This window comes from Calonectris borealis, chromosome Z (assembly GCF_964195595.1).
Source record: "Calonectris borealis chromosome Z, bCalBor7.hap1.2, whole genome shotgun sequence".
Lineage (NCBI taxonomy): Eukaryota > Metazoa > Chordata > Aves > Procellariiformes > Procellariidae > Calonectris > Calonectris borealis.
The window spans coordinates 70,823,752-70,851,595 of record NC_134352.1 but is presented as its reverse complement, the minus strand read 5'-3'; the positions used below and the strand labels follow the sequence as shown (position 1 = coordinate 70,851,595).

At 43.0% G+C, this 27,844-nt stretch overlaps 1 protein-coding gene across 4 annotated transcripts; it reads left to right on the top strand.

Annotated features, from left to right (window-relative positions):
* The first annotated feature begins 4,465 nt into the window (after nucleotides 1-4,465).
* Nucleotides 4,466-24,992, top strand: ZNF131 (zinc finger protein 131). Of its 4 annotated transcripts, XM_075138101.1 has the most exons (8): nucleotides 4,466-4,585; nucleotides 8,156-8,294; nucleotides 9,748-9,849; nucleotides 10,670-10,814; nucleotides 13,794-14,157; nucleotides 14,260-14,482; nucleotides 18,953-19,083; nucleotides 23,289-24,992. In XM_075138101.1, the coding sequence occupies exons 2-8, from the start codon at nucleotides 8,171-8,173 to the stop codon at nucleotides 23,940-23,942; spliced, it is 1,743 nt and encodes a 580-aa protein (XP_074994202.1). In that variant the 5' UTR covers nucleotides 4,466-4,585; nucleotides 8,156-8,170; the 3' UTR covers nucleotides 23,943-24,992. The 4 variants fall into 4 exon arrangements, with proteins under 4 accessions (XP_074994202.1, XP_074994200.1, XP_074994201.1 ...); XM_075138099.1 differs by having other exon boundaries at nucleotides 4,471-4,585; nucleotides 13,794-14,482; XM_075138100.1 differs by lacking the exon at nucleotides 4,466-4,585 and adding an exon at nucleotides 7,483-7,526 and having other exon boundaries at nucleotides 13,794-14,482.
* The last annotated feature ends 2,852 nt before the right edge of the window (nucleotides 24,993-27,844 follow it).

The window sequence follows — 27,844 nt, the reverse complement described above, 5'->3', positions numbered from 1 at the left end:
TGGCATGGTACATATTTATTTTAACAATTAACACAGGTAACTTTTTAACAGAGGTTTTTCTTAAGAGGTTCTCCAAACAAGTACTGACCTAGCCAAGGTCAGTACTGAATTTATATTGGGAGCTGGACTAGATGATCTTCAAAGGACCCCTCCAACCCAAACCATTCTGTGATTTTGTAATTCTATGACTCTATATTCTGGGATAAAAGGAAAAAAATGGCAAAGTACTTAACACATGATATTTAAGCACTAAGCCACTATACAATTGTTTTAGGCATGCTTCTCATAATTCTGCAGAATCCAGATCACTATGGTTTATGAAACTGATAAACACTAAGTTCTTAGACTTGCTTCTTCTTCCAGATATTTAAAGTAATATGAAAGAAAATATTTGGACAAGAGTGCTAGAATTCAACTAGCTTCTCTTGCAGTGTTCACCAGACACTGATCTCCCTGATTTCACTAGTCAGCTGATCTTTGTGCGGTCACAAAAATACGAAATTTGCACACAGTAGATAAGATTTGGTGTGGAGCTTGTAGGGCAGCAGATAATACTAAGCAGATACAAATGCACATCAGTGCATTTCTTCTGAAAATATAAAGATAACAAAGGAACAAGCTGACATCTTTGTGTCATAGATACAAGGTTTAAGAATTTTTAACATCAATTCACAATTCAGCATGTTACAGTTTTCAAGCATTGCATTTTACAGTTACCACTATCGTTTTGACTTTCATTAACTCCTTATATCTTCCCTCCTGAAATAGTAAAGAGATGAGGAGGATTAACAGAACAGCTGTCAGAGGCACAATCCATATTTGTTTTCCTTTAAAACTTCATAAAACAGTCACTGATATTGTTTCACTAGGCACACCTATCAAAGGGGCTCTATAGAAATGTTTTTCTCTTGCGTAATAGCACACATCTGGTTTGCTCCAGGCATGAGAGTAAAGCCCTTTCATGCACAGAACAAGTCATTGTGCAACGGAGACCTGCTGAGTCGTCTGATACAGAGAAGATTTCTTGCAAATGATTGATATCACTACAGGAATGAGCAGTTGATTTCATAAGACTTGTTTTAATAGAAGAGACCAGAAAAGGCCACATTGTAGCTATCTGAATTCTGCACCTCCTTGGGTGAATCATTTGGTCCTGATGTGGGGCAATGTGGTGGGAGATCTGGGCGTGTGTGAGTGCACTAGCAGCTTTCAAAACTATTTGGGGAGCCAGTCAGAGCTCCCCAGCAAGCTACGTGGATATCCTTGTGCTAGGTAAGCTGATGGTCCCTTTTGGCCTTCATTTATAATCTGAATCAACTGCTTTTAGAAAACAGTTATCTACTCGATCCTGCACGTAAGCATGCCTTCTGAATTCTTTGTTTCACATCTGCAGTTTATTCATTCCTTCATTTCTTCAGACAAGAGGGGTTTTCTTTATTAAAGACAGGAAACGTATGATTCACACTTCTATGATCAGGATAGTATTCATCTTTGTCCGTTTGCTACTTCACAGCTGTCCCTGGGAGAGGCTACCGACACTCAGTCTGGCTGGGTGTCCTCTGCCTTCTTCAACACTGCCGTGAGAAGCCCAGAGCTGGAGGAGAACATCTGTACTTTGGTATTATTCCCAAACTCGGCTGAACGTTGTGTCCAGAAGGCTTATCAGGTTATCGTAATGAATACAGATTTCTCCAGAGTGTCACTGAGGTGATTCTGGAAAAGGAAAAAAACATAGGGAATTTTTAGCCATAGAAATGGCTAATACGGGTTGAACTAGAGATATGGATAAAGATCATTTGGATGTTTGCTTAACGTTTTTTTCCTCATGTAAATAAAATGCACTATAAACCAGGTTATGTAGAGACTTGCAACTAAATTGCATTGTTTTGTAACATAACTCTCAGAAATCCTAGAGGTAGTGCTGGGAAACACCACACCCATCTCTAAGAGAGGAAAAGGAGAAACTGAAAAGTTGTAGTTCAATCAGTCTAATTTTATATTTGAAAAGCTATTAGGACAAATTATGAACCATTCATTTAAAAGTTCCCATCTAACCTGACAGTACAATTAGAAGGGTGAAGCCATAGGAAAAAAGTAAAGAAAGAAACACTATGGAAAATGCCATGGGAAAAAAAAAGGCAAAAGGTCTGAAAAAAACATACATTAATGAAAAATAAGCAAACCACCAACCTTGTCTGGATAGGTAGAAGGTGCTGGAATGGAAATTTTTAATTCCCGTGTTGTGTTTCGGTCCTATAGCAGTAACTTTAGCAATATTTCAGTTTGAATTGCAAGCTATTGGAGACACAGTTCTTCAACTAAAAATTAGATCTCTAATGGTTTAAAGTGAACCTTTATATTTTTTAAACGCAGGAGGTATCAACATTCCTAATGTACTGCTGTGTACCAGAAAACAAGAATGGGTGTGACAGACAACTCCTAGATTGAAAGCAATTGTCTGAGCAGACCTACTAACAAGAACAATAGTATTGTCACATTAGCAAGGCCATTAAGCAATAACAGGAGGGAACAAAAGGGACATAAATTTGACTTCGAACTTTTTTATATTACATTACAAAGCATCAGGATTCATAAAACTTTATTGTATTACTGTATTATAAAACACTGCGCAGAGTCTTGGGAGTTTATGTATTAAAGAGTATATAAAAATCCATTTGAACTTGACTGAACGTCTATTACTTGGTTTTTTTTATGTTGTAGGATTTCTATGCTGAACGGCTTGCCTTAACTTCATAGGCATTTACCCTTTTAGTGGAAGATGAATACAGCAACAGTAATCGTGTAGACCTGGCACCAGGGAAAAGTGATGGAGTTCATAAACAAGGAACCAGGATTTATGTGGGCAAGCTCCTAAGAAGATATAGCCCTTGCATGCAGCATCTGTTCTTTTGTCATGATTGTCAAAGGGATGGTCATGGTGTCTGTTTTGACAAGTTAAATTATTATACTGGTTTATTTGGTGGATGAAAAGCTGAACATGAGATGACAATGTGCGCTCGCAGCCCAGAAGGCCAACCGTATCCTGGGCTGCATCAAAAGCAGCGTGGCCAGCAGGTCGAGGGAGGTGATTCTGCCCCTCTGCTCTGCTCTGGTGAGACCCCACCTGCAGTACTGCATCCAGCTCTGGAGTCCTCAGCACAGGAAAGACAGGGACCCATTGGAGCAGGTCCAGAGGAGGGCCACAAAAATGATCAGGGGGATGGAACTCCTCTCCTGTGAGGACAGGCTGAGAGAGTTGGGGTTGTTTAGCCTGGAGAAGAGAAGGCTCTTACTGTGGTCTTTGAATACTTAAAGGGGGCTTAGAAGAAAGATGGAAACTGACTTTTTAGTAGGGCTTGTAGTGATACGACAAGGGGTAATAGTTTTAAACTAAAAAAGGGTAGGTTCAGACTAACTATAAGGAAGAAATTTTTCACAACGAGGGTGGTGAGACACTGGAACAGGTTGCCCAGAGAGGTGGTAGATGCCCCATCCCTGGAAGCATTCAAGGTCAGGTTGGACGGGGCTCTGAGCAACCTGGTCTAGCTGAAGATGTCCCTGCTCATGGCAGGGGGGTTGGACTAGATGGCCTGTAAAGGTCCCTTCAACCCAAACCATTCTATGATTTGGGTGAATACGTTTTCATCTGGTGACAACACACCGCGGCTGACTAGGGCTGCCCCTGAAGACTCTGCTCTGGAAGAGAAACCCGCGTTCCCTGTGCCAGCGCCCTGGCAGGGCGGCAGGGCAGCCGGCGGGCGGCAGGCAGCGCCGCTGCTCCTCGCCTTCCCCTAAGGCGCCGCAGCCGAGAGCTGCCGGGTGCTGCGGGGCCGTTCTCTCCTCCAGCCGCGGGGTCGCGTCGTGCCGCGGCAGCGCCGGGCGCCGCCGGGCGGTGTTTGACGCCGCTCCAGCCACCGGCTGCGGGCGCGGCGGGGGCGCCTTCGGAAGAACGGCGCGGGCGCGTGGCGGGGCGCGGGCTCCGCGAGCGGGGCTGAAGGGAATCCCGGGCGCTGCCGCTTCGCAGCTGAAACCGTGAGCGCGCCGACGCGAGGCCTGGGGAAGACGACGGCGTTTAACCTCATCTTAATGGCGGATTTAATTGCACCTTCCTCTCACCGTCGGAAACCAGCCGTGCCCCGCCCAGGGCCGCCTCCGCGCCGCCACACCGCCCTCCGGCGGGCGCCACCGCCGCTGCCCCCGCCAGCCCTCCTGCCGGGCGCTGCTGCGGCCACCAGCGCCGCCGGCTCCCGCGCAAGCCCCGCCCCCGCGGGCGCCGCCTGCTCCCGGCAGCCCGCCCGCTCCGCTCCCAGGCCCGCCCCGCCCGCGGCTCTTCACGGCGGTGCCGCCCACCGCCGCCGCCCGCCCCCGGACTACACCTTCCAGAATGCGCCGCGCCGCCGAGCCGCGCCCCCCGCCGCCCGCGCGCCCTGTCGTGTGAAAGGTGACCCTGCCGTCACTTCCGCCGCGCGGTGCAGGCCGGGAATGCGAGTCGCGATTGGCCGGCGCCCGCCCCGCTTTCCAGCGTGCTGGGGAGCAGGAAGCGGTAACGGCGGAGCGGGCGCGGCGGGGCGAGGGGCGCCTCGCGGTGAGTACCTAGCGGAACCGCCTCCCCACCCCGCGGGGCGCCGCGCCGCGACCCGGCCGGGAATTGAAAAGGGATCGATTTAATGCGCGCTTTGATGACGTAATAAAGACTAACGAGGCGGCGGCGCTGCCAAGCGCACGGCTTGCGCCTCACCGGCCGGGTCCCCTCCTCGGGGGCGCCCCCGGGAGGTACTCGCGCCCGTCGGCGGTCGCCCGCGCCGCTCTCGGAGCGCCCGCGCCCGGCGGGCACTCGGCGCTGGCTAGGCCTTCCGCCTTCTCCCGCTCCCGGGACTCGACGGGCGCTCATTGGCTTCTGCGCCTGGGGCGGGCTCTGCCGCCGCCTCACGATTGGCGAGAGTCGCGCTGACTGCCATCAGCGCCCGCCAACGGGGCTGCGGGTGGTGTGCGGGCGACTGTGGCTGGCCGCGGGGCGCGAGGGCTGAAGCCCGGCGGAGGCGCGCGCGGCCGGCGGGGTCTCGGCGGAGCCCCGGGGGGGGGCGGCGGTGGCGGCGGCGGCGGAGGAGGAGGCGGAGGCGGCCCCTCGCGGCCGCTGTGGGCGGCGAGAGGCCTGTCTACCCCTCGGCAGTGCGGCCCGCGGCGTGTGGCTGGGCCGCCTCCGCGGGAGCGAGGCCTTGTCTGTGACTGCGGGGACCGAGGCGTTGGCTCCCGTCCTTGCTCTGCGTTGTTATTTTTGAGGAAAAATAGGCAGCAAAGCGCACAAGAAACTCTCGGTTCTGTGTTACCTGGGAGCAACCACTGCTGTTGTCCACCAAACACCCTTCAGATTCCCCTTTGCCGGGATGGCTGCAGCGAGATGGCGGTGGTTTGCCCCAGGCTCAGTCTGCTCCTCCGGGTCATCTGAACTGCCGTAACACTGCTCTGCCTGCCTGCATTCGTGTGTGATCCATGTGGGCAAAGAAAAAAAATGCCTGGTGCCTAAAATACAAGGAGTTCCTGCTGTAGGCCAGGAGGATAGTAATAATAAGATGGCTTCATTGAGGTAGATTTGTAAAAACAGATCTGCAAATCATATGCATATCACATGAGATGCATCCAGTGTTACAAGCAGATAAGGTTAAGTCAGTAGTCGACTGGGTCTTCCAAGAAAATCCAGGTAAAAAACTGAAGTAGTGCAGTTTCCATCGCTCGTCTATGAGCCTACTCATAAGTGGCAACTTGGATCACTTCTGTCTGCCTTGGCTTCTTGGTTTTCTCCAAGGACTGTACCTTTCACTTGTTCTTCCAAAGTAGTCAATGGTCTTATTGAATACATGCTGTTCTGTTGGGCTTTTTCTACAATATCCCTGAGTTTTTAAAATGAGAGTACTCAATGGATGCTGCAACTGCATTTAGATACGCAATAAATTCACACTTTTTACTAGTTCTGTGTTAATTCATGACAATAAACTAGCTATGATAAGTTGTATGTTCTGTCATGTTTTTTAAGTTCTGAGAAAGAAACCTTTTTAAATTTCTTAGATTTGGTAGGGGGGAGGTTGCTCTATTATTTTGAGGATTTTTTTTTTGTAAGATATCCCTACAAACACGCGATTTGGAAGTAAATTGCATTTGGGTAGGTGGAAATCATGAGAGTTGGAAGTCAAAATTTTGTTTGTTGTAACTTCTAAGGAATTACGCTTTTAACTGCAAGCCATCTGTCCTTTTATGGACAAATCTGTCCTTATATTGTCAAAAATGGGCAAGAAGAATTAAACAGTGAAGTAAATGGCTGACAGCTTCCCACATGAGACTTTATGTGGAATACCAGATGACAGAAGAAAGGCAGGAGCTCCTTGTCATCTGTCTTAAACCCATCATTACAGATGGTGAAGTGAATGCAGGAGCAGCGTCCGCTCTGTTCCACCTCGCCTTCCTCTTTGCCCTCACAGGGTCGTCTCCTCTGTCCCCTTTAAGACCCTGATAGGTATTTCAGCATCTGCTTGGCAAAGCAGCAATAACAGGTAGAGCTAGACTTCCATAAGCGGTTGCTTCTGCTCTTCTTTTTTCATGCTTTTGGCAAAATGACTTCTCCATGGGCCAGTTTTTCTGAGATGCAAGAAAGATTGTGTTTTGTGGTGAAAATAAGAATTCCACTATTTCCTTTGCTTGATGTTCACTAGTCATAAGAAAATAACTTTGCTTTTATCATAACCGGGTCATTCTCCTCTCTACTTCTGTCGAACGCCATATACCCGTATGTGTGTTTGTTATAAGTGAGGTAGAATTTACACAGCCGCACAGGGGAGTTAGCAAGTGTGGTGGCATCAGCTCAGATGTGGTTAGTTCACGTGAGAAACAGTTTTGGGCTCAGGACTTTACAATTCCAGTCACGCACACAAAAAAACTCACCAGAAGTCAGGAAGCACTTGCGCTCTAGCTTCTTCTAGCACTCTGAAGAAAACTGCTTCTTTGCCACACCAGAAATTTCCATCTCTATATTCAATGTTTGGTTTCATACTAGCTGCTCTCCTGACTTTCTTCCTTTTGTCTATACCGAATATAACAGTATAGTGAAGGGTATGTCTCAAATTCCTTTAAAACTCATTCAAGCCTAGTCAGAAACCACATGTTCTTCAAAGTGAATTAGACTGTGAAAAGAAACAACATTTCTGTGCTAATGTGAGTTTGAAATGTCTTTGCTTTTTCTGTGGTATTCTCAGTGTGAGCCATGTGAATGTGGGAGTTGAAGATGAGTGCTGCTGCACAGATCTGAAGTCATTTTGCCTGGAGTTAATTTGTGAAATGCTTTTATTGAAGCGCTTGGACTCTCTCCCGAGGTTCTTTTGCATAAGCAGCAGACTAACATCTGCATCTCGTACACAGGCAGAGTTCTGCCAAACCTCTTCAGGTTTGAGAACTGCAACTCCCACCACGAGCTATGTTTATTGTTTAAGTAAGGGAGGAAGGGCCATCAGATTACAAGCATATGTGTCTTTCAAAAGGTTGGTAAAGAATATTTCACCTTGCAGGGGGAGAAGTGTAAGTAGCCTGGGTGAATAAGACACTCTTTGCTCTTGGGTGTGACAGCACGTTAAGTCCCTGGCAACTCCAATGAACTCAGAAGCTGAAAAGTGCTGCTTTATACATCCTTAATTGAAGGAAGTAAACATCTTGTGTTCACTAGGTGCAAAATGTGACTTAAATATGAAAATCTTAAGAACTGTTCTTCCACCAAGTGGATTGGTGGAATTACGAGAAGTAACTGTATAAAGATTCCGACATTACGCTGCTGAGGTGTTGCTGAATAGTTAGCTGTGGAGATGTTACATCCCTGCAGTATTTGCTTTGAGGAAGGTGGGTCCCTGCTGAATCTGCAGAATAAAGAAATGCCCTTACCCACTTCGACTGTTTCTTCATGTGTATAAATAAGGCAATATTCCACATCATTAACCCTGCCATCTCTTACCTGTCAGCGAAAATCAGATAAACCTGTTACCAAGACAGGTTTTTTTCTATTGGTTTTGTAGTCCCTGGAAAGTGCTAGTTAGTTCATGTTTGTATACTAACCTGACTGTGCATAGTATTTACTGAGTGGCGCAGTATTCTTACTCTCATACCACATCTCTTGCAGGCTAGTCCTTTTGCCATGGAAGCAGAAGAAACGATGGAGTGTATCCAGGAATTCCCTGAACACTATAAAGTTATTTTGGATAGATTGAATGAACAACGTGAGCAGGACCAGTTTACGGATATCACTCTTATTGTCGATGGTAGGTACAGGCCTGAGAACCAGTTGGTATACAGAGAATTCTGAAACCTGTGCTGGGAAGCTGTTGGGTTTGTCACAGGTCAGCTGTCAAACTGGGATGCTAACAAATTCTTGGTTCTGTAGCGGTGTGCAAGTTGCTTGCAGAGTTTCATTTAAAATCTTGGGGTGAACAGTCTCCAGCAGTGATTAATAATTTTGCTTCTGCTTTTCCAAACAAGGAGCTAAGTATTTTCAGATAGAAGCTCACTTTGAAACTGCTGTGCTATATTTAATGTGTTGTCTTAGGATTTCCAAAGCATTGTTAAAATATTTTTCCCTAACTTGAGCTGACTATTTGCATGCGGAGAACTTGTACAAATATTGTGTGTTTAAAAAAAAAAAACACCACCTTGAAATAAGATTTACTTCTTGCTTTTCTGGTATCTGCCTACTATTTTAATATATGGTTAAAATAGGGTAGAAGCACTCACTTTTCTTTTTACATGTGGTCTAAGGACATGAGTATTATATTAAAAGGATGACGGAGATATAAGTGCTTGTTGTCTCCTTAGAAAAGGTGGTGTCTGATAGATCACCTAAAATTGCTTCTTATCCCAAACATGTCTTAGAACAGGTGAGGACTTTAAGGAAGATAGGCAGTGTCCACTAGGACAGACCTAGCTAAAGGAGTACCACCTGATCTTTAAAAGGATAGCAAGAAATCACTTGAAGGAAAAGGGTCCTACAGAGCCCAGATTAGAAAAAAGTAAGCAAATGAAGAAAAAATTACTCTTCAGGAATTGCCGAAGTTTCACTGACAGCGCTTGCACAAGACTTATCCTGAATGTTTGTTCCTGCTCTGGTATTACCAAATCCATGTGTTGAGCTCAAAGCTGTTTTGTGTGCAGCTGTGTAGTTCTAATCCATGATGCTTCTCTTATCTCTGCCCCACGGAACCTTATGAATGCTCATGCCTGCGCCAGGGAGAAGGCAACACAGCGATGGGGATTACACAGCCTGGAAAACAGGAAGAACAGAGCAGAACTGCTTCTGTTCTGCAGCAGTGTTTATGCTGGCAGAAGTGGTGATAAAATACATCAGTCTGTAACAGCAACAAAAAAACAAGGAGAACCTGGATAGAACCTGAAAGCTGAACCCAAGACATACAGGAAAAAGTTTGCATAGGAATTTGCCATAACTTAGATATCTGAAGAGAGAAACACTGGAGTGAGTGAGTCCTCCAGCTGATTGAGTTGCAGAGCTTTGGCAAGGTCAGTGATGTCGGCAAGGGTCTGCATGTGATGGGACAGGCTAGCTGCAGTAGTATCCTGTGTTACAAGGAGACATATTAAGTGACTATATACTGCTCAGATAGATTTGTAGACTGGGTGGTCTCTTTTCTGCATCTGCACTTATTCTGCACTATGAGTGAGGAAGGTGTTATCCTAATCCAAAATTTCTGTCTCTCTTTCTAGGCCACCATTTCAAAGCTCATAAGGCTGTTCTTGCTGCCTGTAGCCAGTTCTTCTACAAATTCTTCCAGGATTTCACTCAGGAGCCCTTGGTGGAGATTGAAGGTAATCTGATTTGTGCAAATAAAAAATCTTCAGAGCTGTATGCCCAAGCTGGAAATGAATGTAGTATCCTTGGTACGGGTTTACATACATGCTTGGTCGTATCAATTAGCTTTCTAGATCTCAGCTCTTGAGTTGTTCTGAGGCAGCTACCACCACTGGAAAAAAACTCCCCTGAAGAAAAATTAAAAAGAAGAATAACAGTCTTGAATTAAACCTTTTGGACGGGAAAGCGTGAGGCTTGGGGTGGTTTTTTCCTTTTTGTGTTTTCTTCCCCCCCTATACATGGCTAATGGAGGTCAGGCAGGCCCTGTATCTTTTTAGGACTAGCGGTGTGACATATAATCTTCTCCCTGACAACAGCTATTCTGGTCATATGAAAAAGGCTGCCAGTGATGGCCAATGGCAGATGCCTTGACTGGGATGCAAGAACAGGATAGACATGGAGCAATACTTGCCTGGTAGGCAGGGAGCAAATTCCTGGAGCAATATTTCAGCCTTGGGTAACTTGCTGCTCAGAGGTCTCTTGAAAGATTGTATTTTTGTGTTTAAGTCTATACTTTTTATTATTCAAACAGCATTTGTCCATCTTATCCTTCCTTTCATCTTTGTTGTGGCATAACTCTGTAGTTGCTCCAGATTCACATGTTTCTATAGTAGACTTTTTATTCCAACATGAGCTTTTTAAGGGTGTCATCTTTACGAAACTAGCAGCTACAGTATTGTGAGCAAAATGGTGAGCAGGCAAGGGTGCAAGATTCATCAGATAGGTGAGACTGAGGAATTGCTAAAAGAAACTGTTGTTTTTCTTGCCTGTATACAGGTGTAAGTAACATGGCATTTCGTCACCTAATTGAGTTCACTTATACAGCAAAACTAATGGTCCAAGGTGAGGAAGAAGCAAATGATGTTTGGAAAGCAGCTGAGTATCTACAGATGTTAGAAGCGATCAAAGCACTTGAAATCAGGTAAGCACATTAGCGTCTTTTTCTTCCCAACACTGAAATTAGAGTCACAAGAATCTTTTTACAAGAGCTGGCTGCCAGTATTTTGCAGTGCTGTTCCTTACCCTGGAACTTCCTAAACTTGTGCAGGACCATATACTCCTCTACAGTAACATATGGGTCAGAATTATACAGGCTAAAAAATGAATGTCACATTCTTTGGACTGGAACTTGATGACGAGTGACGTGGCTGGTAAATGTTGCAGACGTTGTAGGCCTGTGACTTTGTGAAAAATAATACCAGGTCTCTGTGCTATCTGACTGCCAACACCTGATTGACAGCTCGGTGTACAGTGACAATGTGCCTCTGGTAATTAGCCACATTAACAAGCTTGTGCTGGTGTTTTGATTTCATGCAGCTTTCAGCTATTTCTGAGAGAATACGCAGTGATCTTAAAACTTCTTGCTGCAAAATGAAGCTCTCAAACTTTTTGAAATGAATGTAACTGTTATAATCAGTTTTATATGAGATCAATACTTAATCAAATATGGCCGTGGCACCTTTTATCCGGAAGCAGGAACTGTACTCCATCGCCAACCTCCAACCTGAGAAAAGCAGGTGCCGGTCCTATCATGCTCTTTTTCTTCCCCTTCCTTCCCTTTCACTTTCACAAAGTGCTGTCATGTTCTCATTCCTTCTGCATGCTACACTGTTCTGCTGGCATGAAGCAGAGGGAGGGGCAATAAATGCTCCCAGCAATTATGGTTATTTTTGCTATCTCTTCTAGACCCGCTGAAAGGTCTTTGCATTCAGGCTAAGGAAAGACTTTCGTTTCCTTTTTATTTCCCCACAGACACATTAGCTATGGAGAATGGCATTGGCTCCAGGTTCCTCTAGTAGCCAGCTAACATTTTGTTTTTTAAAAAAAAACCTCCACGACATGATACACTTGGTTTTCAACATCAGCATTTATTTCCAAATTAACTTATTCTGTGCTTATTCTTGGATTGGCAGTAGAGCTGAAAAAGCGTGTAACTTTTTTTTTAATAGGAAAGATATGGGATTGCGCATTTCCAGTCCTACCCTCCAACCCCACAAATACCCTTTTTTTGACATGATTAAGATTAAGCATGGTACCACCAAAAGAGGGTTTTTTTTTTTTTCATTCAGGAAGAAAAGCAGACTTTAGCTGTCTGCTTGAGGAATTTAAAAGAAACTTGAAACTGAAGAATTATGTTCTAATCAGTATCCCTTTGAGTTGGTGTACACCAGTAGAGCTGTTGAACCAGGATTCAGATCCATCCATCAAGCTAAACTGTCCAGCCTGCAATTATTACCCACTGTTGTATAATGTTATGCAGTTTGTTGGTTATGCATCACTAGTAAATGCTGTAATTATTATGTTACAAGGAAACAAATGTTTTGCTTAATGAACACACATGCAAGCCAGTCTATTCTTAGAGTTATTTCCATTGTTTATAGATTTTGAAAAGTTTTTTGTGGGGGTTTGTTTGGTTTATTTGGGGTTTTTTTTGGTTAGAAAGACAAACTTGAGTACCACTGTCAGTCTCTGTTTTCTCCTCCACAGTAAGAGGGGGAAGAATTGCAATACAGTGCCTCAGTCAGAGCTTTGACTGAAAGGGGTAAGCTTCAGAAACTTTAGCTGAAGTAGAGATTATTATAGAACTATTTATTTGTATAATGCATCAAAGAGTTGCAGATCGCATAATCTAGACTACAAAGAAAACAACCAGCTGTTATTCCTTAAAGTGCAGTTGTGTTTTATGCACGTATCCCCGTTCAAAGTTTCACACAATGTGGTCAACGACGGTAGTCTCCTCTTTGAGTAGATTATTCTTTTGGTACATGATCCTGGAGCTCCTTGCAGTAATGTGCAAAGTCACCTTCTAGACATCAGAAATCCAGGCTAGATGAAACTATAGGTTTAACTGCTCTGTCTTCCTGTGTCTGAATAGAGTAAGGTGCAATTTAATAAGCTGTATCCTGCATTAGATCATTAGCCGCACGTCTCTGACATACAACTTACAGATACTGGGTGAAGCCTTATCTCTCCTATTACTAGAAAACATGAAAGTGATAGGGAGTGGATTACATGAAAGGATTCATCAGGCTGCAAAGGAAGGTAAAAGCACAGCTTACTCCTGTCAGTCTGATTTGAGGGGAATATAGCCTCTCATTTTCGAAACTGATAATCGGTAGTAAAACCTCCAGCACATAAGTGCTGTGGATGATCTTGAGGATGTGACTTGAAAGCGTTGGCCCACTTAGCTCTGTGTGTGTTTGAGAAGGCATGCTACCCCTGACGTCTTGGAGGAAGGGGGTTGTGTGTGTATGATGCAGGGAGAACAGTAACAGAGCTGCGGGTTGTGTTTAAGCCCAGAAAATTAAACTAGAATACTGTTACCACATCCCAGTGGCTTTTATTTTTACCTCAGCTCTTAGCTGTGTGCTTTCCTGAAGTACGAGATGTTATAATCATTGTGTGAAGTCACCACTGTAGTGTTTTCTAACAAGCTGTAAGCGCTGCAGGCAATTGTACACACTCCAGACATTCAGAGGTGAATAGCGTAGGAAGGACTTGAATCTTATTTCTGAGTAGGCAGGCGAAAGAACTCCTTCCTTCAGGGAAGTCGTCTTTCCAAGTACAGAATTTCACAAGTTCTTTGATAAACCTATGTCATTAGGTTAACTGGCCTTTCTTCTTGATAGGTGCTTTGTATCATGCAAGCAGAGCTATTCAAAACACTTTAGTAGCCTTATGGCAAAGGCTCTGCAGCTTTAACCATGCTATTTTACAGCTCTAAGGGGTATAGATTAAGGACAAATTAGTTTCTGACATGCACACAGATTATGTGGTCATTCATCATTCATCTTCTTTGAGAAACAGCTAGAGAGTGTTGGATGCAGAAGCTCAGTATTAGGCAGGAATTGTTATGTTAGTGCTTATGGATCATAACCATGTTTATGCAAATGCTTTACAGGAACAAAGAAAATTCATCACCCTTAGAATCAAATGAACCACAAAGTAAAAGTAAACCAAAAAAGAGGAAGATAGCTGAAACCTCTAACGTTATCACAGAAACACTGCCATCTGCAGAATCGGAGCCTGTTGAAATTGAGGTTGAGATTGCTGAAGGGACGATTGAAGTGGAAGATGACAGCATCGAAACACTTGAAGAAGTAGCTTCTGCAGAGCAATCCATAAAGTACATACAGACAACGGGTACATCAGATGAGTCTGCTTTGGCTCTTTTGGCAGATATCACCAGCAAGTATCGTCAGGGAGAGAGAAAATGCCAGATCCAAGAAGAAGGTGATAGTGCAACTGATCCCTCGTGCAAACAGGTAGAAGGTATTGAAATTGTGGAACTTCAGCTGTCACACGTGAACAATTTATTCCACTGTGAGAAATGTAACCGTTCGTTTAAATTGTTTTACCATTTTAAGGAACACATGAAAACACACTCTACTGAGAGTTACAAGTGTGACATATGCAATAAAAGGTACCTACGAGAGAGTGCTTTGAAACAGCACCTCACCTGTTACCACCTTGATGAAGGTGGTGCCAGCAAGAAGCAAAGACCTGGCAAAAAAATACATATATGCCAGTACTGTGATAAGCAGTTTGACCACTTTGGACATTTTAAAGAGCACCTCCGGAAGCACACAGGTAAGAGCACTGCTATACTCCTGTCCTTGTGGCCTTGACTTGTAGCATTTTGGGTTTTTGCATGTTTTGGGGAAATAGGGAATATGCTGAAGAGGACACAGGAGTCCTGAGTGCTAGAAATACTTGGCTTCTAGTTACCACTAAAATGCTGGTTTGTCTTTTTGTTTGTTTGTTTGTTTTGTTTTCCATTGATGTAAACTTTTGAGGGATTGAGGTGGTTACAAATAGGCACCTAAAACCAGAAAGCACTACTGAAGCTTCTCTCTCAAGTCTATTAAATCTTAAAAACTTTTTCAAAATAATTTCTTAAGGCATGTTTCCTTCTTCAAAAGTACCAAACTGAGGAGCTATTTTTATTTTCACAATTCTACTAGTAAATGTGTGTGTTGAAATACAATCTGAACTGTGAGCCTTCTGAGCTCAGAACTTCTGAGCAAATGCCTATTAATGCATTAGGCATAAAATACCCCCTAACAATTCTCTCTTGTACCATCTTGTTTGGGAAATTTCACCCTTGCTCTTGATATCTCATCTGTGATTTGATTTTTCTTTGTTAATTAACACAGCAAAACATTTCTAGTGACTATGGTACACTTTTTTTACTGTGAAATCTGCCTCTTTGAAATCTGGATAGCATCTTCTGAGTACAAAATTACTTGTGCTCCTTCTTTCTTCTTTATAATACGGGAGGTTAAGATGCTACTTCTTCATCTCACTGAAAAGTCTACTATCTGAACAGGTACTGAGCGTTATACAGATAACTGAATGTAAAATATATGTGGTCCTGATCTTCCAGATGTTTTTGTTTAATATGTCAGTCACGAACCATCAGTAAGAATTAAATGGAGGGTAGCAGCCCTATTTCTTTTGCAGCTTCTTATTGTTGTTAAAGCTTTTTAATTCAGATTTCTTTATATCTGTGTATGGGACTGCTGAGTATTGATATATGACACTGTGTCCAGTCTATTCCCAATAGCCCCTTAAAAGTTCCATTTATAAACAGGCTTTGGCAAATCCTTATCCCCTATGAAGCGGGAAGTGTTTCTCCATTATGAGCAATCCAAATACAAGCTACTTAACAAAAGTCTTTTCAGAGAAAAGTTTGTGGCAGACTAACAGAGTAACCCAAATGTCATAGTATGTTGGTTGCTGTTGTGACAAAGGATTTTTGGGACAAAGCAACTTAGCACAGGAGGTACAGAGTACTTTCTAAATATATTTTGATACAAGTATAATGCATGGAATCTAATTACTTCCGGTTTAGCATTCTCAAAAGCCTTAAGCTTAAAATCAAAACAGATACTACCATTTAACAGTTGTCTCCTAAGGTCAGTGGAAAAAATCCCATTCAGCCAAAGGCTTTCCAAGTTCTGAATTCCATATAGCACTGGTTGAATGCTAAAATGAAATTAAAAGACCTGGGAGAAAACGTCCTACAAAGTATTTGATCCTGTTGCTGCTTAATCACAACACCAGCAATAACATCAAAATAGCAATTGGGGCAGAAATAGACACCTTGTATCAGTGTTGATGGTTCTTTTTGATGTTGAAATTTGACATACCAATGGCTATTATCTTTGTCTCAATAAAAGAAAGGAAGGAGATCCATGGAGTTTCTTTCTCACTCATGCGTACAGTGCCTTAAGCAGCTTCTGAGCCTCTGAAAAAATACCTCAAAAATGTCTTGCATGTCATATAACTCTGAAAGTATTAACAAAGTCATCTCTAGAACTTACAAAGAGGGAGGGGTTTTGGTCTGATCTAATTATTATCTTTTTCCCCTTTATCAGGATGGATGAGATTTCACTTGCCAATCGTAAGTAACGCACAGAACAGAAATTCTGCAAGGCTGCACTTAAGTAATGTATATCTATTGAGTTCAATAGCTCTAATTTATCTTACACAAGAAGAGCAATTTCCTCATACAGAAATCAATCTCGGAATGAAGCTACTGCTCTCAATATGCTGGTCTAATCCTGATATTTTGCGAAGCTTATATTCCCTAGGAGAAAGAAACACTGAACAGATTTGATTCCCTCTGATTTTTCTGGAAATTTTGACTGCTGAATATTTCTCAAAGTTAGGCCTTCTTGATTCTTTTTTCTTTTTTTCTGTTTATGGAGAGCATGTGTGTGCGCTCACATGAGTGAAGGTGGAAGTGAAGGAGTCATGATGTGCTCCAAGCAGCTAAATTAATCTGCTCTTGTCTGAAAACCCTGTAACTGAAGTAATTTGTATACAAACCTCTCAGGAAAAATTAATCAAGGTCTTTGCCATTCTCGGTTAATCTAAAATATGTTTTACAGGAAGTGTACTTTGAACTGCAAATAACATCTTCCATAGGAGTGAATAAATGGACACTATTTACATACCTTGAATAAATGATCCCAAGAAGTTAACTTGATAAATGTCCGAGTTTGGTGTGTTTGTGGAAAAAAAATAATAACTAGGTTTACTATTTCTCTCTAAACCTAAGCTAAATAACGATATGGTAGTTTTATGGTTATGATTGAATTCCCTGGTATTTCTTACATATTAAGCAAATAAAAGTCACTGTGTTAGTTGTTACGAATTCCTTTGGGTTAAAAAATACTTATTTGGGGCAGTCTCCTTCCTGTGACTGTCGGATTATAAAGGACCAGCACAATATTGGACTATCTCCGGTCAGAATTTGTGTCCTGTGAGTTACTTACGATTGGCAAGTGAAATCTCATCCATTCTGGTAAAGGGAGAAATAGATAATCATTATATCAGGCCAGAAACCTCCCTCTTCATAAAAATCTCACTTAGATGAGACTAAACTCATAGCTGGATGGCACGTGGAGGGGGAGAAGCAAGTTGTCACCTTTAGCAGAGGAGTTTAGCCCCCAGCTCGCCAGTGTGTTTCTCAGAGAAGAAAGAGGAAAGAAGACAGCTGGCACGCTCTCTGTTTTCCATCACTGCTGTGACTGGTGCAGTCCAGGTGATTTGCACTGTTGATTTGCGCTGTGCAGTAAGTCACACAGTGTCTTTTCCCTTTGGATATTGCCACCATTATCTTTGAATTGTCACTTCCAGACACTTTCGGCTGAATATATGCAGATTACTGAAGAATTTGAGTAAGAATAAAATAAATCTGTCCCTGACTGGTGCCTTGCTCCAAGTAACTATTTAAATGTGACCACGTCATGGGGCAAGTGAAGGTCTGTGGTATCCATTGGTTGCTTGGGCAAAGTCCATGATTTTTGACCTGCAAGATTAATGGCAGTTCAGCATCCTCTGCATTACCTGTACAACAGTCTCCAAAAACATAGCATTTTGTAACCATTAAGGGGAATGTTCCCACCATTTACTATTTTTCTGTAGCTTTTAGGTGTGTAAGTGAGAATTATAGGCTACTTGTGGATTTCTTTTGAAAAGCTAATTAGGAACTTCTGAATATCTTTATTTCTGAAAATACAGGTTTATAGGCTTTCCATCTCAATAGTCAATAACTACTGCATTTCTGAAAATGCAGGCTTTTAAACTAGCTAGGATAGATTCTTATGTTATTCACTAAAATCTCAGCCTTTTTTGGAATTCATTAAGCCATTTGTTTCAGTAGTGATGTTGGTGTCAGTACCTCCACAGATTAATTATCAGACTTTCAGAAGAAACACACTGTTCCTAAGTTTTTTTGTACTTTAATTTCCTTGAATTTCATTGTGTTTGTGCGTGATGAAATTAGTAAACAGAGACACCAGTTGTTCTTTATTACTACTTGATGACAGTAATAACAGTATACTACTTTGGATGAAAAAGAGAAACGACCTGTTTTCAGCCTCCCCTGCTGTTGTCCTTAGCTGGCTTCTGTGTTTGGCCAAAGTGAAAGGAATTTTTATCTTGCTTGTGCCCATTTATGTCCCTCTGTGCTTTCTCTTCACTGTATTTTGGGGGGGAGGGAGGGGTGATGTTTGTTTGTTTGTTTTAATACTGATGCATTTATTTCATGGTCATTCCATGCCAACTTCTTTTTCTGGAGCTCAGTTTCAGCTCTCAAGCATAAGCTGTTATTGTTCTTGAAAATAAAACTTTGTATTATTTAAATTCCTTCTTTAATGTGTCACTTTATATATTTACTAAAGTTGATTCTTTAATTATAAATATTATCAGACAAAAAGAGAGAAATAACTGCTATTTCTTTAAGATATTTCATCAGAATAGTAATCTAATTTCCATAAAAACCTAAATGTACCTTAAATGGCACTGGTAATTGTTAGATTGTTTTTTCTAAATCAGAGTTATGACTCCACATTAGGTTTTTGCCCTTTTGTTTACATAAATAAAGTTCACATGGAATGTCTTTCTCTTCTTCTGTAGAATAATTCAGTTGGCCATGTCTTTATAGCATATTTATCAACCTATACAAAAGGGAGAGGGGGGAAGAAGAGAGAGCTGACAGAAAACTGGCTGGTTTTATACACTTACAAATCCCTGTATCTGTCTTAACAGGTGAAAAACCATTTGAATGTCCAAACTGCCATGAACGTTTTGCTAGGAATAGCACGCTCAAATGTCACCTGACGGCCTGTCAGTCTGGAGCTGGAGCTAAAAAGGGAAGAAAGAAGCTGTACGAATGTCAGGTGGGTAATGGAAGTAGCGGAGTCTGAGGCCAGATACCTCCTTCCTGTGCTGAGGGAGTGTGGGAGTACTGAGCAGTACTGAGAGTGGGCTTATGTCTCCAAGGTCTACTTTTAGTAAAATAAATATAAGAATCGCATTCAACCACAAAATGCAGATGAATTCTAATATCTAAGTAGTTCCATTTAAAATATGGAATTACTGATACGGAGTGTCATAGTACTTCTAACCAGAGGGATTCTTATGGGTAGATAAGTGTTCAGCTGCATTTTACTGATCTTTCTGCTTCCTTTTCAAGGTTCTTGATGCACTGACCTAGGCCTTTCCCGCTTGTGAGCATGCTTGACTAAAGTCCAAAATACAAAGTACTATTTTATTTCCTATTTTATTATTCTTCTGTTTGATACCCGATATACTGACTTTGCCTGAAAAGTCATCCACTTACGATGACAATCTGTAATGTCTTTTAAGCAAATATAAATGCTGTAGATGGATAGCTAGGGTACTTGGTATCGCGGAGGCTCACAAAATCAAATTAGGCAGATGATAAAAAAAACAACCTTCATTTAAACCAGAATTGTTTAACAGAAAACTAACTAGAAGTGAAGCTCATCAAAATCATTCAACACTCCAACACCAAACCACAGGTTCAGGATGGTGTAGAAGGAACTAATACTGCACAGCCAGCTTTAGAAATGAGGATCCAAAATGTGCACAGTCACTCACCTATAAGATGAGGGCTCTCAACCTCGAGGAGCTTCCTTGGGCGGCGTCCAGACCCAAGGAAAGAGTCCCCGACTGTAGACCCACTGCTCCGAGGCGGACCAACTCAACTTGCCCTCTGGTGGGGCTCCATTTATACCCTAGTCGAATCTGACCTGTGGTCAATTCTAATTAGCTGAGGGCTGTAACTTTCTTACTCCTCGCCCGAGGCGTACACGTGACCCAAAGTGTGTACATGACAGTCGGCACTTGCCACTTCAAAGGCGCGAAAGTAAGGGCGTGAAAAGTAAGGATGCTACGGTCCTGATGCCCCTGGTCTCTTGTCAGGGCGGGTGCACCTGCCACACTTGGTCACTATATGTAACTAACATTTGAAAAGCTGTTCAGATAAATCTTACATAGCTTTTAAAAGCTGATTCTGAAAAGCTAGAAAATACAAGAGCTGAGATTGGTTGCAGCATTTTTATTTGCCATTTTGCTGCCCCACTGCTATGACAGTCTTAAATAAGAACACACTTCTTGTTCTTTCTCTCTTTCTCGTGCGTGCTCTTTCTTGCTTTCTCACGCTCTGGCTTTCTCGCATTCTCGTGCTCGTTTGCTCTCTTGTGCCCGTTCACGCTCTCACACCCTTTTGTTCTCTCCCTTTCGCCCTATCTTGCTCTCTCCCGTTCTCTCCCCCTCTCTCTTTTTCTCTCCCTCTCTCTTTTCCCTTAAGGCTCTCACCTTTTCTAGTTCACAGAGTGGCTGTGGTTTGAGATTAAATTGTGTTGTGTAGTGAAGAAAACTGCTGGATATTGGCTTTATTTGTTCCAAAAAAGAGAGTGATCTTATTCACAGAAAGCATTGAATACTGCAGGAGATGAATTAATTTTGTGTTGCTAATCATAGAATAGAATCATAGAATCATTAAGGTTGGAAAAGACCTCTAAGATCATTGAGTCCAACCGTCAACCCAACACCACCATGCCCACTACACCATGTCCCTAAGCACCTCATCTACACGTCTTTTAAATGCTTCCAGGGATGGTGACTCCACCACTTCCCTGGGCAGCCTGTTCCAAGGCCTGATCACTCTTTCAGTAAAGAAATTTCTCCTAATGTCCAATCTAAACCTCCCTTGGCGCAATTTGAGGCCATTTCCTCTCGTCCTATCCCTAGTTACTTGGGAGAAGAGACCAACCCCCACCTCGCTACAACGTCCTTTCAGGTAGTTGTAGAGCGCGATGAGGTCTCCCCTCAGCCTCCTCTTCTCCAGACTAAACAACCCCAGTTCCCTCAGCTGCCCCTCATAAGACTTGTGCTCCAGGCCCTTCACCAGCTTCGTTGCCCTTCTCTGGACACACTCCAGCACCTCCATGTCCTGCTGGTAGTGAGGGGCCCAAAACTGAACACAGGATTCGAGGTGCGGCCTCACCAGTGCTGAGTACAGGGGCACAATCACCTCCCTGCTCCTGCTGGCCACACTATTCCTGATACAGGCCAGGATGCCGTTGGCCTTCTTGGCCACCTGGGCACACTGCCGGCTCATGTTCAGCCGGCTGTCAACCAGCACCCCCAGGTCCTTTTCCTCTGGGCAGCTTTCCAGCCACTCTTCCCCAAGCCTGTAGCGTTGCCTGGGGTTGTTGTGGCCAAAGTGCAGGACCCGGCACTTGGCCTTGTTGAACCTCATACAGTTGGCCTCGGCCCATCAACCCAGCCTGTCCAGGTCCCTCTGCAGAGCCTTCCTACCCTCCAGCAGATCAACACTCCCGCCCAGCTTGGTGTCGTCTGCAAACTGACTGAGGGAGCACTCGATCCCCTCGTCCAGACCATTGGTAAAAGCATTGAACAAGACCAGCCCCAAAATCAAATAATTTAATCAGAAGTTTCACTGATGCTGTTGCATCATTTAGTTAAGTTAATTCTTGGGAGTCTTAAAGGTAAGTTTGTTCTAAATGTGAGAATTACGGTATAACACAAAGTTGTATCTAATAGCTTCACTGAACATACTGTTTTGTCTTTGTGACCCTTCAGTCTACTCGCTTTGTGTCATAGCTTTCTCTTTCTAAATTGATACCACATCCTCTCACAGATGTTGTGAATGTGGATTAATGTTTCTTCAGCCTGTAGAAACTACAGCAATTCTTGGATAAATTTTTCTTGAGTTTTTCTCTCTTTAGAACTAAATTTGAATAGTGTTCAATAAATAAATCTTGGCTCACTGAACAAAGAGGAAAAAACAAAATCGTGCTTCCTTGATGAGCACTTTTGGTGCTCTTCAGTGTGTGCCTTGAGTATTGAATTAGGCTCCATGTGGCAAGAACAATAATTATGTGCTTGGGCATTACTGATAGTCATTACCTTTATGTATGAATGACTAAGTAATTTTGAGTGCTTATCTACAAGGTGAGTATTTTAAGAAGTGTATGTGCAACTTCTTTCTAAAGCATGAGCATGGGGGGAAAAAAGCATGGCACTAGCATCACAAGCCTGTTTTAACAGACCTCAACAGCGAAATGGAGATATTTAGCTCCACTGTTCTTAGACCTGTTCTTAAGTTAATCCCTGTTAGACACTCCATCATCCTTCTGTGCTGAAAATAATGAGGAGATGGAACATTCTGTTTCAAAACTATTTGCCAGCAGTGAAGGGGTGTTGAAATGCATGTTCGTTGCTGCTTTCTGCAGCCAAGAATACTTGCATGGACAAAGACTCCTTCCTGAGCCTGTTTCTTTACTCCAAGCCTGACTCTACCCCACTCTTCTCTCTCTCCTACCCTGGCATCTTATTCATTTCTGCAGTCTCTGTTGTTTTCAGGCTACTTACCTCAGCGCCAGCTGAAGGGAAAGAAGTGTGCTCATGTGCTTTGTGAAAATAGTGTGTCTGCAGTTGAGGCAGTACTTTTAGCTGGAAGAGAATTAAAGGGATGGAGTTTTAAGAGAGTTCTACCTGCTGAAATCACTCAAGTGTTTTTTTGAAATGGCAATATGGGAGAGTTCAGTCTAGCCAGGTAAACCTCATGACATCATGAGCAAATGAAAGCTGATAAGGAAAAGTTGGCTAGTAGTACTGCATCTACAACTTCAGTAAAAGGACAGTTTGTATTATACTTCCATGGTACAATGTTATTACACAAACAGCTTTCCACCCAAAACTCTAGCACCAGACATTTATTAGGGCATGATACTGTACGTGAATTTCACATAAGATTAAGAAAATAAGAAAAAAATAAGAAAACTTTCAAATGCTGTACTGATTCATAAGTTTTGTAGGTATCCTGTGTATGCACAACTCAAAGTAGCACACTGTTTCTTAAAAAGAAATGAATAAATATCAGGTCTTCTGTTCATCTGAAGCTGACTTCTCAGCTTTTACCTCTAACTTACATGTTTTTTTAATCCAAGTAGCAAGAAGCTACACTATGTGAAGCCATGATCTGAAATAGGCACTATATTTTGTCATATTTCTATTAGCACTGTTTAACATACTGTGTCTTTTGTTTCAGGTTTGTAACAGCGTGTTTAACAGCTGGGATCAATTCAAAGATCACTTGGTAATACACACCGGTGACAAGCCCAACCACTGTACCTTATGTGATCTGTGGTTTATGCAAGGCAGTGAGCTGAGAAGGCATCTCAAAGAAATGCACAATATTTCAGAACGAATGGTGACAGAAGAGGTTCTTCCAGTGGAAGCTGAACCAGTAACATCAATGACTATAATAGAACAAGTGGAGCAAGTCCATGTCCTACCAGTAATTCAGGTACAAGTGGATCCTGCACAGGTAACTGTGGAACAGATGCACCAGGACCTCATACAGGACAGTCAAGTGAAAGGCACACAGATAGATGAACTGCAAGAACAGGTGCAAATTAGTTACTTGGAAGTTGAACACATCCAGACTGAACAAGGTGCTGAAGTTCATGTGGAGCAGTTACATGTTGAGCACGTAAATCAAATACAGATGGAAGAAGTACAGGCAGAACTTATAGATGGAACAGACCTGGAACAAGTAGAATATGAAAATGTTGATCAAGGAGAAGCAGAAGAAAAGGAACCTAATCAAGTAGATGATGCAGATAAGGAAGATCATGAACAAGCTGAAGACTTAAAAACTCAACAGTTAGTGGACACGCAGAATGAAAAGGTGGATGATTAGAACAAGTAACTACACTGTGCAGGTTTAGGAATGAAATACCAAATTATTTTTGTTAACTGTTACATTGGTTTTTGAACCATCAGTGGTCACCTTTCCAATATGCTGTCCTTAGGAAGCTGGACAAGTGGACCAAAATTAGCTGTCTTCATGTACAACTAAAATTCTCTCATATGAGAAAAATAACTTTCCCATTCATGTAATACCATGAAACAGAAACTATCACAGACACGGACAGCTTTGTGAGGATTATAATAATGAATAGCTTGTATCATTGTTACACCATCCCTGGGTATATGTAAGAGTAACTTCACCTCTTTTCCTCTTGCAATAGAAGCAAACTCTTGTTATAGATTTGCAGGGTGTCTGTGGCAGAAGAATCAGTAAAATCTGGTGGCTTCTAATGTAAGTGGCCAATCGGGTACCTGTGAATTTTCTGCGCAGACTGTTTGCTGTCTCCTAACAGCAGTCCCTATCTTTCAGGTTGGGGAAAAAACATTGTTGCTGGAGGTCTCTGAGCACAAAAATCCTGTGCCTTTTCAACACTGACTGGTTAAATTTCCACAAAGTTCCTGGAGTGTTCAAGAACCTAGTTCAGTAAAAGGCAATGTAGGTAATGTTATAGCGCTTTATACTTTTGCTTAAAATTGTCAGCTACTGATGTTTTTTTTGCATTAAATTTAGAAGCGGGGGGCTGAGAGAGGAAACAGATTCCACATGGAGGCAGCAGGACACTCTAAAAGGGACACTTTAAAATAGGAAAAGCGCAGTAGAATCTGTGGTAAACAAGAGCTGGAAGAAAGCTACCAGCAGACTCTTCTTTTATAAATCGTCATTTTTGAAAATGAGTATGTTTAAACAGAAATATAGAGGAGACTTGTCTATATGGTATCAGGTTTCTGTTATTTTGAAACAAAATTCTGACACTTGACACAAAGATGTGCTAAACATAAAAGTAAAAGCCATAGGTATGAGTGCTAAACTGTGGATTGAAAAGTAGGAGTGTAAATAATTTAATCAATATTAGACAATAAAACAATACCAACCATGAAATGTTGCATTATTTGTTTCATCCAATAAATTAGGAACAACTGAGAGACTGGCAATTGCCACTGCCAGCACGCTGTGGTAAGAATCAATCTCATTTTTAATAAGATTAATAGCTCTTTACTGTAAAGTTAGATTGGTTTAGAAAATAATTGTCTAGCTCTATGTTCAAGGATGCTAAGGACTTCTAATTCTCAATTATTGCCTTGAGATTAGAGGTGCTCTACACTTCTGAAAAACTTTCTTTTCAAAGCCTTAACAGAAGGGAGGAAGTTTTGCAAGGACGTTCCCTAATGCTCTTGGTAATCCTATAGATCTTAGTTAAAATCAGGCTTTTCTATTCAGTCTTCTCCAAATGCAGAATTATTTCCTAGGATTTGCGCTTTTATTTAGTCTCGTTCAAAATTATTCTTGTGTTTCATCGTAGCCTTTGAGAAACTGTTGCAAAACAAACATGGATCTCAATTAAAATTTCGAACAATTTGATTAATGTAACTTGCATTGTGTTGTGTTTTCTGAGATGCAAGTAATATGTAATGAGATTCTGTGCAGAGTGAAGAATGTGGCCCAATGTTAATCATTTCTGTGCAGAGTGAAGAATGTGGCCCAATGTTAATCATGAAAGAAAAAGTTGGCTATTGTATTTATACCTGGCTTCTGAAAGGAAGCTCATCTTTTGATAACACGGAGAGGATAGCCCTGCTTGCTTAACTGCATAACTCTGATTTTTTTATGTATTTGTGCATATAAACACAAGGTTTGTATCTGTGGAATTAGAAGAACGATCTGGCGGTGTGTCTAACCAATGAAACTAACTTTTAGGTAATTTAAGTCCAAAGTAAATTGAGCAGGGGTATTGGTAGCAGGGCCATGGTTTGGTAAGCACAGTTGGGCTATTTCTTTGTTCTGTTTGATCTCTCCTTTTCAACAACAGTTCATTAGTTTGGTAGGAGAGAAACGATGCCCAGTGCTGCCCCATCCAGACTCCTGCTGAGCCTGGGTGGGAGCATGGTGGGACCATGAGCAATCCTCTCCTCACTCTGAGGGATTGGGCGAAAGGCTCTCCTCAAGTAATAGCTCCACGGGAGAGCCTTTCCCTTTGTAACTCCCTTTTCCCTATAATTTCCTTCCTAAATGTCTGAAGCCCAAATTGCTCCCACTGGTGGAGTCCCTCATGCCTCCTTACTGCAACAGGTGATTCTGGGCAAGGGAAGATTGGTGGAGTCAGAAGCTCTGGCTGCTCTCTGTGACGGCCACCTTGCTGTCCTCCTTCTGCCCCAAAGGTCTGTGTAGACACACAGACCTCTCTGAACTCTGTATTACCTATGCACCATTGGAGAAGTTCTTCCCTCTAAATACATACATACTGCTGGTCCCCAGAGCCCTGTGTTATGCAGGTAGTGGTCTGTAGCTTGCAATGGGGCAGCACATGGGGTGAATGCTTGAATTTATGCCAAACGAAACTAATTAGCTAAAGCAGTGTGGTCTAGGCAGTAAGAAATGGAAAAGTGGGAATGAACAAAAACCCGTGAGGTGTGTCTGGATATAAAATAAAATTGAGCATCAAATTGAGACCAAGGTTAGAGGAAGACTTGTAGATTTATATGTGATATTCATGAGAGGCCATAAGCTTTTTCTGACAATAGAGCAGGGAGGGGAAATGGAGCTGATCAATAGTTTGAGAGATGCTGAGTTATTCAGGCAATATAAGAAAGGACTAGCTGTTGTTTTTTTTTTTTAAAGTCTTCCTGAGCCAAAGCACATTTTGTCTGCAGGCTTATGAGGATGAAATGGGATGTTGGTCCTGTGTGAAATGGTCACTAGAGGAGGATCGTGCAGCCTGTGCTTTGTTTTCCCTGCCTGCAGTGCAACTTTTAATTAGCTAATGGTGCAGAATACGGTACTCTCTTACACAAATTCTGTAACTTGGTATTATTTCCAGTGAGGAAACATACATAATAAATTTTTAATTTGGTTGCTTTTTTTTTTTATTATTTTGAAGTATCTCTTCCACAGGGACTATCATGAAAATGTAATGTGCAGGTAGGTATCTTTGTTGTTGTTAAAAACTGTAGTGTTTGCTGCTAGGAAACAATTTAAAAATGAAAGCAACCTGTTTATAATGAAAATACAAATAATCTGTGGCTTGTCAAACAACTGGCAGCTCAGGCAAGTACAGATGAAGCTGGAGATGAAACTGGAGCCCTTTCCTGACTTACCAGCTCAGACCTCGTCCAGCTTCAGCCACGGCTGAACCCAACTTTGGGAGCGTGCCCGTGTTCACATCCTCGCCTTGGTTTTGCGCACACGGTGAGCGATCTCGCGCAGCTCCCTGACACTTTCTGCCTGCCGGGTTCTTCGAACATTGCCTTGACATCTGTGACTGTCCCTGCTGGGGCTTGTCGTTCCCGTTCCTTCAAATGAGGGCTGGCGGCCTTTTGAGGAAATAATTGGTACCGTTAAGAGCCCTGAAGCTAGGAAGGGGGTGCAGCCTATAGCTCCTAGGGTGCGGGTCTCAGACGCGGGGCAGGAGGACCCGGAGGGCGCAGGTGAGGTGCGGGGGGCTGTGGCTGCCGGGGGCGGGAGCTCAGCCCGCCGCCGCCGCCGGAGCTGTCCAAGGTTTGGCGGCAAGGGCGGCGGCAGCGGCCCCCTCAGCGGGGGCTGCGTGCCTCCTCAGCCGCGTCGCCGGGAGCCGCGTAGGGCCCCCGCCTCTCCCGAGGGCAGGCGAGGGGCGCGTTGGGGCAGGGAGGCCCGTTCCCGGCGCGGAGAGGGGAAGGGTGGGGAGGGAGGCGGGCAAATGGCGGGCCGCCTGACAGGAGCAAATGGCGGGCGGGGGGCAGGGGCCGCGGGGCTGCGGC

Bases quoted from the DNA above. Each gene is read 5' to 3' on its own strand.
- ZNF131 (XM_075138099.1), top strand. From the start codon at position 8,171: ATGGAAGCAGAAGAAACGATGGAGTGTATCCAGGAATTCCCTGAACAC. The intron at 9,850-10,669 runs GTAATCTGATTT...GCCTGTATACAG, and splicing joins GCCCTTGGTGGAGATTGAAG to GTGTAAGTAACATGGCATTT. The intron at 10,815-13,793 runs GTAAGCACATTA...AATGCTTTACAG, and splicing joins ATCAAAGCACTTGAAATCAG to GAACAAAGAAAATTCATCAC.